General features: G+C 39.8%; 1 protein-coding gene across 33 annotated transcripts in view; it reads left to right on the top strand.

Moving 5' to 3' along the window:
- The window catches only part of TSPAN4 (tetraspanin 4), a 413364-nt gene that overhangs the window by 362995 nt on the left and 37050 nt on the right, over positions 1-13319 (top strand). For 28 of the 33 annotated variants that reach the window (XR_008437696.1, XM_053981277.1, XM_053981253.1 and 25 more), the window contains one exon: positions 3939-4013. Coding sequence is in view for 32 of the 33 variants with exons in the window: in XM_053981277.1 (XP_053837252.1) it covers positions 3939-4013 (75 nt within the window). In the remaining variant the exon portion in view is untranslated. Of the gene's footprint in view, positions 1-3938; positions 4014-5306; positions 5468-9507; positions 9604-13319 lie in introns of those variants that run through there. The other 5 variants (XM_053981259.1, XM_053981275.1, XM_053981255.1 and 2 more) reach the window with 3 other exon arrangements.

Raw genomic sequence — 13319 nt, 5'->3', positions numbered from 1 at the left:
TTATTATACCAATAGCCTACAGCCCCAGTGAACCAAACAAAACTCAATTTTTATTCTTCTCAGTATTTATCACCACGGTGAGAGAACTCCATTGAAAAGCAACTGTGAGAGTTTCCAGCAGGTGTGGTGGGGGTTTAGGTGCTGTGAGCCTTCAATGGGTTCATGTTTCTTCCTTCTAAATTTGAATGGTATATGCCAAGCTGGGTCTGGCCCTGGACTGGGTATCATTCCCTTTGAGATGATCCTGAGGATGGAAGTGAAAATGACCTGCTGTTGGGAGGTGCTGTGGACTAGAGGAGCAGGCTGTGAGGGTGTCCCTGCCTGCCTGTCAGATGAATCACAGGATGTGCTGCAGTGTGCCTTGATTGCTGCTTTCCAAGGTGTTGGTTTGGGTTCAGGTACAGCTCTTCTTTAGAAGGGGGATGACAGATGAGCTGACATGCAAGTGCTTGTAGTTTTTTGCAGGTGATAAGTGTGAAGCCTCTGCCTTGAGGTTGATCTCACTGAATTAATGTTTGTAATGAAAGATACAGCACAGGTCTCTACTGTCTGCACATGTGGGGATTCATAATACTTTTTAGTTATCTGTGATATAGCCATGAGGGCTCTGTCAATGCTTCCAAATGTAGAAAAAAATAGAATTAGCTACTTTATGCTTTTATATAAAACTGAAATATTTTTCTATGGAGATAAAGGATAATCCTTATCTAGGTTTTGACTCTCTGAACAATGCGCATTAGTTTTGGTTTACTGTATGGCTTCCAAGATTTGCAGTGCATGAAACCAAATTCCCAGCTTGGAGGATCCTCTCAGTCTGTGTAGGGAAAGATTTAGACATAATACATAGCTGTCACTGAGAGGATTTTTATTCTGATATTTCCTAAATTTTGAGTGCTTGACTCCACAATTTTAGCATCTTTTTTGACGTCAGTGTCATGCCTATTTCTCTAGTATGACCTGAGGAAGGCAGGAGCACTGTCATGGGCTCGCCAGAAAGTCCAGCCTCCTTCATTGGACACAATGGCACAGCTGGCAAGAGCAGCTCTCTGCTCCAGTCTGAAGCTGGTAGCTTTTAGCAGAGTTTGTGTTGTAGGGGGAAATACTCTTGAGATGTGAAATTTCACTGCATTTGTTACCAATTAAGATAAAATTTTAATTACTGATCCTAGTATTAAGAAATAATTACATACTTGAGAAAACACCTCTTCTTGAGAAATTTCACTCCAGACACATTTCCTCCCCCCTTGCCAGTCTCCAGTTCATTCCCTGCACATTTTACTTAGTCATGGGGATCAGTGCAAGATGCTTTTCTTTTATGGCCACTCTTTATTTCTTGCCCTGTTTTTTTCCATGGCTCCAGCATGAGGCCCTCCCCAGGCTAACATCCTCTTAAAGGCCTCATTCCTCCTGGGTATCTATGTAAACAAGTGTCTCCTGCCTGGATTGTCTGCTGCTTGTAGGTCCAGTTTTTCTAAAACTTCTAGCCAGATAATATCCAAAGTCAAACCATTCCCCATCTGCTGTTAAAAATGTTCTTAATTGATGTAGCCTTTCTCCTGCAGTCACTCCCTGGCTTCATCTGTACTCTCTCCATGCTGCATGTAGAGTAGGGAGGGAAAACTTTCTTGAGAGCACAGGAAAAACAGATCCCTAAGTTTTATTCCAGTTCCTGGACATATCCCCTGTTCCAGGCCATGTCCTGTGACGTGGGGCTAGAGGTTATTGGCTTTGGAGAGATGGCAGAAAGGCACCACAGGAGCAGAAAAGATCTGTGGGATAGTTTGTGGCTTGTATGGTCATGAGTGAGCGTGTGGGTGTACGATTTGCAGGCTTTAGCTGCTGAGCCCTATCATCTCTGTGATGTGTGAAATGCACACTCTTGAAAGCGAATAACTTTCCCACAACATCCACTCGTAGCTGGGTAAGACAAAAGGCTGAAATTTCTGTGCCTGAAATTGAGCTGCACTGTGTCAGGTCCCTGCAATAAACACTGCGGTATGAGAGGACTTCAAATTAAAGCAACAGAAATTTAACCTGGGAAGAATAGCATACTTTGCCCCTACCTTGCCCTTCTTCATTCTTAGAAGTAATTGGCGTGCTATTTTTGACATTCTTCCTAAAGCTTTTATCCTTTCAACAGAAACAAGCACAGAATATATCAGCACAAACAATTAAGGTTTGGCAAAATGATGAGCTGATGAAACTGAGGTCCTGGGGTAGGAAATGCTGATCACAGTATATAATGGGTAACAGTCTTTCTCCTTTGTTCTAGAAATTGTCTCATGCAATCCTCTCTATGCCAGGGAATTTCACCGGGAGAAAATGGTGTTCACATGCACATTTTGGATAAGTGATGCTTTTATGGATGAGCACAGAAGTGCTCTGCAGCCAAATAGATACAGCAAAGTGTCTGTGCATCTTTGCAAAGAGGGATAATCTTTGTCCTGTTTCACTTAATGCTATGCAGCAGGCTAGAATTGTAAGAAATAAGCAAGCTGCACCAAGACAGGTTTGCAAAGCCATACAGAAGGTCAGTGTTGGATGGTAATGATATGGAAATCAGTTTGGATCATGGGCATAAATGAAGTCTGTGATTCAAAACTGGGCAGTAATAGGATCCAGTATTAGGGTCAGGCAGGTGTAAAAATACTGGTGATAAAAATCTGAAAATAAATAATTTAAGATTCATGGGGAAAAATGCAATGATTTCTGTAGACACAGTAATTGTACCAGGGCAGAAAAGTATTTTCCCCTTTGTGACTTTTTGCCCTCCATTCAGTCACATAAATCCATGGGTTCAAAGGTTTGGTTTTGGCTTACCAGGCAGTACAGAAATTCTGATAAAGGCTTAGTAGCTATTAAACTTTTATAGGTTTGCAGCCTTGTGGTTGAAGAGACAGTAATTGCATTTTCCTCTTAGGGATGGGATTCCAATTAAGTTGGTGCTGCTCAGTATTAGAATTCCAGCCTTACAGGTTGCTAAGTGTGTGAATTTTGTGTTATAGGGAGCTGGACCTTTGCCTCAGCCTAAAAAGTTTCCAAAATTATTCTCTCCTTTACCTATCTATGCAAAACTCAGTTTCATTTAATGCTCTGATAGCTCTTGCTGTAAAGTTTGCAAGTGTGTTGATGCTGCTGCAGACTCATCCAGTGTGGTAACAAAATGCAGAGGATGTGGTTTCCCTGAAGTGTTTGGCATTGCCAGCAATTCCTCTCACTGAAGTCAATCAAAAAAGAGCTTAGGGCTGTAGAGAACCTACCTGAAATCCCTGTGTAAAAAGTTTTTATCCAGTCCTTTGAGCTTTTGACTCCTGGATTTTTAAGCAGTTCCCTGGCTTACGAGAAGAGAGGTGGCCCAACTTTGCTTTGATGCCTTCAGTACAAATCAGCCCCTTGCACCTGAAACTCGTGGGTGATTTGTGTAGCTCCCTGAAACTGCTCATAAAGCTACTTTGGTACACCTTTCACTTCCCCCTTGATCCCACAATTGCCCTTGAAAGGTGCTGTGACTTTATGGCCCAGGTTACCTTCTCTTGCCGTGGGAAGTTAAGCTATGGATTTCATGGATATCATTGGATAGCATCACTAATATCCAGTGGGAAAAAAAAAAAAAAAAAAAGAAAACCTAGCATGGGAAGACTCCTGAAGGTCTGCTGTCAAAGAGAGCACTGGCTTGGTCTTGGTGTGGTCTTAGGCTGTTCTACTGAAACCAGTGCTATAAATGAGCCATGCTTATGCCCAGACACTGTGGTGTTTCCTCACTAGTCCTTTATCTGCTTTTTCAGTTGCACCAGCTTTGTATCCTGCTGCCTGTATGACTCTCACTCACCATTTTTCATGATCTGCTGAATGTACTTGCTGTGCATCCAGAAAAAGCTGAAATAGATGTTGATGGCTTTTGCTTTTGTTTTATCCCCTGTCCTTTCTTCTCTTGACAGTTTTTTATCATGCTGTTAATTATATTTCTGTTGGAGCTCACTGTTGTGATTCTGTTCTTCGTCTACACCGACAAGGTAAGTCAAATTCTTCATTTTTCTTTCCCCTTCAGCAAATTTATATGCCCCTTTTCCCTATAAATAAATCATGAAGCACTTGGCTTGGTATGCACATCATGCTTCTGTCTTCCTTGAGACACTCCTCTCAGAAGGAGCTCTCTCAGAATGCATAAGCAGCCTGGCAGGACTGGGCTGTCTTGCTTGCTCAAGTGTACAACTCAAGGTCACAGATACTGCCAAGTGCATCTGTCATTAACAAAAGAAAAGGAAACGAAAAACTTCACAAAAATGCCCACAAACAAGTACCAAAACACCCCACAAAAAAACAAAGAAGCCAACAAACCTTACTAGGAGCATGTAGGAAGATACACCCATCAGAGTGAGTAGGATTTTTAAAAATATGTTTATGGTTTAAGAACCACATTGATACTGTTAAAAAGGAAGTGTTCTGAGCACAGGCAAAGACATAAAATTCATTATCTTTCCACGCTGCTCCTTGCAGCACATGTGTACTTAGAGCCTAGTGGAAAGCCAGGGTAAATGCATAAAAGTTCAATAAACACAGCTTTTGTTTGCACTTTCACATTTTCCTTATTTTTGACCATTGTTCCTTTAGTTATATAGGCAATATTGCCTATCAGAATTATCTTTATGCTTTTCTTTGAAAAAAATCTTATATAAATAAATCCAAAACAAGGGCATAATTGTGTGCCACCTGCTTATTCAATCAAAATCAAAAGTCCCTTACAATTGAAGACTAAGTGAACTTAATAATCACAGGGAATGTGACAAAATTTTGCCATGAATTAACATTCATCAGATACATCAGTGGTAAACACTTTCTTTAGGAATAGAAAGACAATAGTAAAAAAAACCAACCCAAAAACAACACTATGTTCATTAATACATAAATTATTAATATAATTAGTAGTATATTAGTGATATGAGTGATTATATATTAGTCATATCAATGAGAGATTGTCAGATGCACTTCTCAAGGACTTCAAAGAGCTAGGTTCTATAGCATTCTGTAGCTGGAACATGGAATTAACTTGCCAGGTAATTACAGTAGAAGGGACAATTTAAAATTTCTTGTATGCATTATTGGATTCTGAATGACTTGTCAGCTCTTGGCAGAAAGATCTGCACATCGTACAGCAGTAAAGGCATCTACTTAATATGCAATGGGTCTCCAAAACCCAAACACAACACTTGGTTATGTTTAGAAAGAAAATCAGTTAGAAAATATTATCATATCATTGTATAACAGACTTGCCTCACTGTGAATATAATGCTGATTTTTGGTTACAGAAATGATTAGAAGTGCAAGAAAGGTGGAAGAGAGCTGTCATGAAAAGCGATTATGGAGACAACCTAGATTCAGTTTGGGAAAGGAAAAAGATCCTCTGCTTAGGAGATCTTACAAAGAGTAATTATAGTAATTTCTAAAATAATGGCAGACCTAAAATAAAGACCTGTCCTGAACCCAGAAGAAATAAATGAAAATGTTTTGGATTAGGTTAATAAAATAAATATTTCTTATATTCCAAGTCATTATCTGGTAGAACTCCAGTTGTTGGCTGGTGTTGAGGCTGATAGGTAATAAATGTGGGGGTATGGAGGAAAGAAAAGAAACCAATGAAGTATTTTTATTCATAAAGCAGTCAGTGATGCTAGGTTGACAGATGTGTCACAGAGAATGTTCGTCCTCACTCTTCAGAGGTTAAAACAATGAAAAAGTATCAGGAGGGATTCCCTCCCTCCTTCAGCCTGTTGGTTTGCAGTGGGTTTTATTGATTGTTAATAAAGAAATCAGGAAATTAACTTTCCTCTGACTCACATACTGCAGAAGGTAGTACCCTGCAGTTGTCTGTAAGGTCAAAACAGAGTCTAAAATACGGTCTCCAATTCAAGTGCAGTTTTACTGAGTTAACAAATTGCTGTAGTGTGGGTATTGCAGATGATCAAATTTGAGGCTCTTAATGTTCCCGTATGACTTTAAATCTTATACTGAGGAAATCAATAGTTTGTGTTACACTTGCAGTCCTGCCTACTGCAGAATAAATAAACCAGCAGCAGCCTAAAACTAATATTTTCATACAGCATCTTTAGAGTTTGTGTGCTGGCTTTCCTGGTGTGAAAAACAATATTGCCAGTTGTTTTGTACACAATTGTATATGGGGAAGTAACGAACCCAGACAAGTCCACCACAGTGATTCAGTTAATGTAGATCCTTGGAAAATCAGTGAAAGAACATTCTACACTGACTCTTGGCCATCAGAAGAAAGTAAGGTTAATTTTGTGTGCAGGAGAAAAGGACTCTGCAGATGATCACTTCGAGCAACACCAGCCACAGGGAGGGTGTACATCCATATGTATGTGGACACAGTGCATAGGCTCCTGGGCGGTGAAGCAGCCTCTCTGTATCCATTGCTGGGGCTGTTGCTTTAGTGCTGTGTTAGTTACTGAAAAGCATCATGGCAAAAGTTCTTTACAGCCATTCACAGGTAGTTTTTTGGCACAGGGCTTTTATTCATTTGCTGTGGAAGGGTGTGCAGCTGTGGAGGTGAACTAGGATTCAACAACAGTCTCAAGTGACCTGTTCTCAACTGTTCTCATTTGTCAGCTTGGGAGAAGCCCAAAAATTGCCTCTGCCTCTCATTCTAGTGACTTGGTTTTCTCTGAGTTTTTAAGCAGCCAACTTGATCTTATGCCCTAGGATGTCATGTTTTCTTTTCTTGATAGATAAAGGTTCATCTTGACCTAATGAGATAAATGCTGCTCTGAAGCTGAAAACTCTTTCTCTGAGCTGGCTGTCCAGTGTGATATTGTGAAGAGAGGGGGACTTGGAGAAAGCTCAGGAATCCCCAGTGTAGAAAGATAAAGGGGTAGTGCCTTGTCCCTTGTAACTGCACTGTAGATCTCGTGGGCAGGGCCTGAGCTCAAACCTTGTTCAATATTCTTCCAACTGTCCTGACTAGTTGGGTTACAAAATACGAATCTCGTGACTTCTGCAGAAGTGAATATGGCCTGTGATAGATTGCGTTCCTATAGGATGGTTGTCAGAAAAAACCCATAGCCCTTTTGTTTTGTCCTGGCTGTTCCCAAAGCAGCAGAGGGACTGGTTCATAGGCTGTCTTCAGCTCAATGTGAGCACCTGAGGCACCTGGAAACTGCTGTTGACATTTGCACACATTCATATAAAAGTTCCTAAAGTATGGCTTTTAATTTTTAGAGGTCAGAAGTACCAGCCTAAGAGATTGGGTATTGAATGGAGTTGGTGTGATTATGAGAACTAAGGCAGCAGGTTGTTATCATTACTGAGTGCAGTATTTTTTCAGGCTGCATTCAGACCCCCATTTGAAGCAGTCCAAACTCCAGTGACATTTCTGGAGTCATGTGATGGTTATGTGCATGGCTACCTATCTATAGACAGAATATACTCTTTAGTATGTTTTATTTTGATTCCATCAATGGAGGGCAGCATTTGGCATTTATAGATGTTTGACATTTCTATATGAGGCTCTCTGTGTATTTATAACAGATCCAGAGAATACTGAGAGGGTTAACCTTAATTTTATTGTGATAAGGAGAAAGCAGCAGAGCCCTATCCTATCAGAGGCTGGATACTAATATTTCTCAACACCATATTGGATCCTGCTAGAATGTAAATTATGCTAATAAAATGCACAGTCTGGTACCAGTTCTAACTTGTATAATCCTCCTGGTTTTAGTGTCTGTATTTATTTTTACTGCGGTGGCTCTCCTGGTAGCATAGAAAAAGAAAAGTCCGTATTTACTTTTTTGCAGCTGTAATAGGTGATTTTTTTCAGTAGATGTCTGCATTTTATATGATTTACAGGCAGAGCTATGCAACACCCACAAATGAAAGAACATAGCTAAACCACCATAATGTGAGGTTGGCTTTTGTGTGTGTTGTGTTTGGTGGGGGAGGACAGGAGGCTTAAGTTGTTGAGTTTTTGTTTTGTTTTGTTTTTCTTATTTTTAAATGTCAAACATAACATGCAACATAAGTAACATAAGTCAGGAAAGAACAAAAGCACTGAAGAATCCCTGACTATGATATTTGATTATGGGAGCAGTTACTGCTATTGGCAACTTGAAGTTAAGATAAGAATTTTCAGTAAAGATTACGCCATTAACTCACTTGGGTCCCTGTGAAAATTACAGCCTAAATTCCATGCCTGCTTAGCTGTGTTGGAAATGGCCCACAGAATAGCCCACAGAGGACTGAAAAATAATGGCTACTTCTGCTTTTCATGAAATGTGTGAAAATGTTCTTGCTTTCCATGCTGCTCCAATATAGCTTTTGCTGCTATCTTATAAAAATATGTATTCTGTAGATTGATGCATTTCTTGCTTTGTTTCTGAAAAGAAATTGAAAATTGTTTTAATTTCTGATTGATATTTTGCCTCGTCCCATACAAAGACAGCAGGTTGGAATTTAGTGGATATGATTTCAAATACAGCTCAGTCCTCACAACCTCTTACATATTTGTCTTTAGAAAATGGAAAACCAGAATCTCTTCCACTTACTGCACTCATGTGCAGTTGCTCACAGAAATGATCTGATCCTGCTGAGCTGCTCAGTGGTGTGAGGGAGGGATTCACAAAAACCTGATAGAATTATTCATATAGAAAGTTTAGTTCAAGTCTATTGCAGAAACTTGTTCTCATTGGGCTTCTGTCAAGACAGCTTAAAAGTTTTCCATGTTTGCCTTTGACAGTGCAGCATAAATGTCTCCTTGGGTAATGAAGTGCCTCATGTACCCAGTCAGCACAGCCCACAGGACTGTCCAAAATGCACACAAAGGGCCTGTTAATGTTGCTGAAAGTGGAGAAATGGAGCCTAAAGTGAAGAGACAAGATCACCCAAACTGTATGCAGTTTAGAGATGGTCTTAAGGTATTGGAAAACAACAGGCTGTGGAAAATCATGCAAAACTGGCAGAATGGTCACTGTACCACTATTCAGTCAGATGGCCCTTTTCTAGCAATGTTTCTCCATCAGCATTTGACTTTGCCTACACCATCCCCTTCTTACTGCTGGAACTCTTGAGTGGTGGTAGAATTATTGGGTGTCTGTATCCTCCTTTGCCACAGTGAACAGGGCTGTTCCTGCTGCTGTGCAGGGTTGAGATAATTTCAGAACAGAATCTGTGTGCATAGTGCAGAGATAATTTCAGAACAGAATCTGTGTGCACTTGTCAGCATGCAGAGAAGGCTCTCTAGAGGACAAGGGCAATTTGAACTCTCTCTGGTATTTCTGTGAGGATGTGCAAGTCCTGGAATATGTATGCAATGGTTTCTGAGCAGTCTGTGTGTTAATGCATCATTTTTCACTTAAAGTTCCATTTGGTTTGTTTGTAAAGGACCTTTACAATTATCAAGTCCACCAATCAAGCAGTTCCTGGCATATACCTTCTCTCTGGCAGTGTTCTGGAATTTGGATTTTGCAGAGAGTGCTGATGTAGCTAAAAACTGTTTTTCAGGATCAACAGCAGTAGGAGTGCAAGCAGATGTGGAGGAATCTATAGCTTGCCTCCTGGATGGTCATGCACTGCAATTACTGCTCTGTGAGTCAGATGCTTTAGCTCTGGTCAAGTATTTATTTCTCTAATGCAAAATAATGTTATATAAATGATGGTATAAAGTAAGAAAAGACTGAAGTGTCTTTGAGGCTTATTTTACTTGGTAATAAGCTTAATTTAAACTAGTTTATTAGCATTTCAGTACTGGTGTCCCACAATAGGGAGTTGCAGAAATTTCATCAAAAGAATTTAATTATAGCCAATTTACTTTGGCTTCTTTTCAGCAAAGCAGTCAGGCATAGGTTTAAATCTCTCCCTGTTCAGCACATAACCTAAGTGCGTGCTTGAAGCCATGTGACTGATTTAATCATATGCTCAAGTCTTGTTAAAGTTGATTTGCACCTTATGGGTCTTAAAAGAAATATTGCTAGGAAAACATTAAAGACAGTGAAGAATTCTGGAGTGTGTAAAGAGCCATCACATCTTTCATTCCATAAGGAATTTTGTGAAAAATAATGCTTGCTTTAAAACATTATTGGTTAGCTTTTTCCATTTGTTCTGAACAGCTTTCCATTTGAACTCCAACACCATCACTTTAACCTTTTTTAGGCAGGAGGGGATGAGGTACATGGAATCTATTTGCCTGCGCAACTGAAAAAAACACACCAGAGGAAATCCCAGTAGTTTCACTAATTCATTTGTCTAACTAGGATTTCACTGAAAGTGCACTTCCAAAATGTTATTAACAGGCTTGTTGAAGGTTAGCTCAGTATTGATGAAAAAAATTAAGTGCGTGCTCAGAAATAGGTGTATTTAGGAACAATAGCTGCAGATAAAATGCATTAGGGCTCCCCATTGGGAACTCTTGATCAATGGTTGATCAAGGCATAATTGATTTCTTGAATAAAATGTTAGCAGGGGAATAGGTGCAGGGAAAGGAATATCAAACTCTCCTAAATTAAGCTCCATGCCTAACACAAATACCCTTTGTAAAGATCAGATAATGCAGCTGCCTGACAACTCTTTATGCCTTCTGTCTTCCTACTTTGGCTGAGTTCAGAAATGAAGATGAAGGTGGATGTCTCATCCTTGACAGTGTGGATTTTTGCTCATACTGCAGTAAGTTCAGTATTTTCCACAGTGTCCCACTGCACAGGAATAGTGCTTTTTTCTCAGGAGAAATCCAGTCCTGACCTCCACCCTGCATAATTGGGATATTAATTCCCCTGTCAGTATGGATGAATCAGACACAGCTGTTGCTGCCATTGTGCCTGACTTAAAGCCAGCCGGATCTATCTTTTATTTCCTGACATCACTAAATCCATCTAAGGGTTTCCTGATAAGTATTTGGTAATATATCAGTCTACAGCAGGAAGAGATGTAATTGGGCCTCCTTCTTGCTAGTTTTCAATCTTTAATTGCAGGTAAACTCATGATCACAGGAGCATGTCAAATTATGTCTTTGTTGTGGAGTACTTTTTACAATTATCTGTTTCCCACAGCTCAAGTTTCAGATTTCATAGTAGACAAAATATAAATGGTGCAGATCTTCAAGCAGCCTTTCCCAGGGAAGACCCTGGCATACAGTAGTGGTGGTTTTTAAATACTTTGCACATCTATGTGCTTTTCATCAATCCCTTAAAGGGCATTACAAGACGTGAGTAGTTCAGTTCTGCTTTTGCTGACTGGGAGAAGTGATGTTACAGGCCAAATCCTGAGGGTGCAGTGTATCCTGGGGAATGTATAGTGCTCTCATGTCTGAATGAATGGAAGGGGACCTTACTGTTCCACAAGACAGGTTTTCATTCAGTTTTGACTCAGATGTGGTCGCATAAGAAGCCATTTCAGCATCTGGGTGGATTTGAGCACTGACAGAGTTGGAGTGAGCGGCACTGGGTTACACACACCTCATCAACATCAGCTTTAGCTGGTGACTAACCCCAGCTTGCTTCTCTTCTGGCACTGATTTTATACAATTTTATTTGACAAAGGGAAGAATAGCAGAAGGAGAACAGAATGGTTTAGAAAAGCAATAAAATAAATAATTAAGGCAGCTATGGTGTTTAAATACAGGCAACATCAAATGCTGAGGGAAGACTGAGGTAGTATATTGAAACAGCACATTTTTTATTCATTCTATGAACATTTTTGATGTGTCACAATGTATATCAGGCTACATTAGAACATGACAGTAAACTAAATGCTTAACATTTTTACATATTAGAAAAAGAGAGGGGAAGATGACTTTTTGTGATGACCGTAAGCAGGCCAATAGCATATAGTCCTTGTCTTGGATTTGTCAGCTGCAGTTGAAGAGTGATGAGCTAATTTGACCACTTTATTAGACATAATTTGCAGCTGAGGTTTCTTCAACTCCTTCCTTTGATTTAACTCCGCAATGGTAGGCAGTGAACTAGTTGCGACAGGGATATGTTGATCAGTAGTTCTGGGTTCTCTTAAGGCTGGAGTGCATTGACTCCAAGGCCACAAATCATGCTCTGAGACTTTGTTTTACCCAAACTCCCTGATACGTCCGAGGCTTCTCATTGGAAATATTGCTGCGCTGCAAGGTGGTGAAGTCTTTTCCACTGATAGTTTTGTGTGTTGAATTCTTGCTGTGAAGTTCAGGCATAAGGAAGGAGGTTTAGCAACTTTCTGGACACCAGCCATCGTACCTTTTGAAATACATTCCCTAGACAAAACCAGCATAATCAATAGTGATTACCAATCCGTGGTCATTGATGCCTGCTTGCTGAAATCATGTTTAATATGAACTAATAATCTTTAATCATTTGGGATCTTGGGCTCCCTGAATCTGTGTGCAACAAAGTCCCTGATTGACTTGATGGTAGGAAGTGACTGATTTGGAAGATAGAGTAGATTTTGTGTAAAGGGATATGTCTTGACAGGGAGCAGAGTAAGAGCTTTATTTTACATTTTCTGAGTGCACACATTTCTTACTTGACATATACAGTGCCTCTGATAATTTGGATGATGGTAAAAAACAATTCTGCTGCAGTGTCCTGGCATTAGCAATGAATGAGGCTTGCAAAAATTGTTTTAACCATGGCACAATCTTAATTCACTTTATTGTACTGCAGTCATTTTGTGTACCCTCTTCTATGCCTTTAAATTGCAGGGAAGGCAGCCCTGAGAAAACAGAATTTTCAGAGAGGCTGCTCTTGTCAAAACCCAAATATTCCCCTGCTCCTGCTACTAATTGCCTTTGATACAATTTCTTAATGAGTTGATTTCTGTGTAGAAAATGGAACAGCTTATAGAATTATTATACAACAATATATGTTTTTACTTTCTTGCTTTCTCCATTTTGCGCTTTACTGCCATAATCCAAGGGTGATGTTGTTCTCCCAGACGTTTTTGCCATCTGCACCTTGTCTCTGAACCACAGGAAAGCAGAACAATACATGTCATCTCCTTCGGCAGTGCTGATGTTGCCTCTGTTGACAAAGTCCTGACCTCAGCATTTAGGAAACCTTTTCAGAGGTCACCTTGAAGGGCATATTGTAGTGCAAACTGAATTGCATGGTAAATTGGTAAATTATGTAAATTAAGCAAAATGGAAAAGATACAAAAGAGCATTGAAGATATTTGAGGAACTACTAAAAGTCTTTATCCAGAGATATAATGAAAGCGGAAATTCACAAAGCATGTAAGATTTTGATTAAGAACCAGATGTTTGTCAGATTTATCACACAAGACATCTAGTTTTTCTTTTAAAAATTCATGACCAAAGGAGATGCAACAAGATTTGA

This window comes from Vidua macroura, chromosome 6 (genome assembly GCF_024509145.1).
Source record: "Vidua macroura isolate BioBank_ID:100142 chromosome 6, ASM2450914v1, whole genome shotgun sequence".
In the NCBI taxonomy this organism is placed as follows: domain Eukaryota; kingdom Metazoa; phylum Chordata; class Aves; order Passeriformes; family Viduidae; genus Vidua; species Vidua macroura.
The sequence above is the reverse complement of the archived record's forward strand: the minus strand, read 5'-3'. Positions and strand labels throughout refer to the sequence as shown.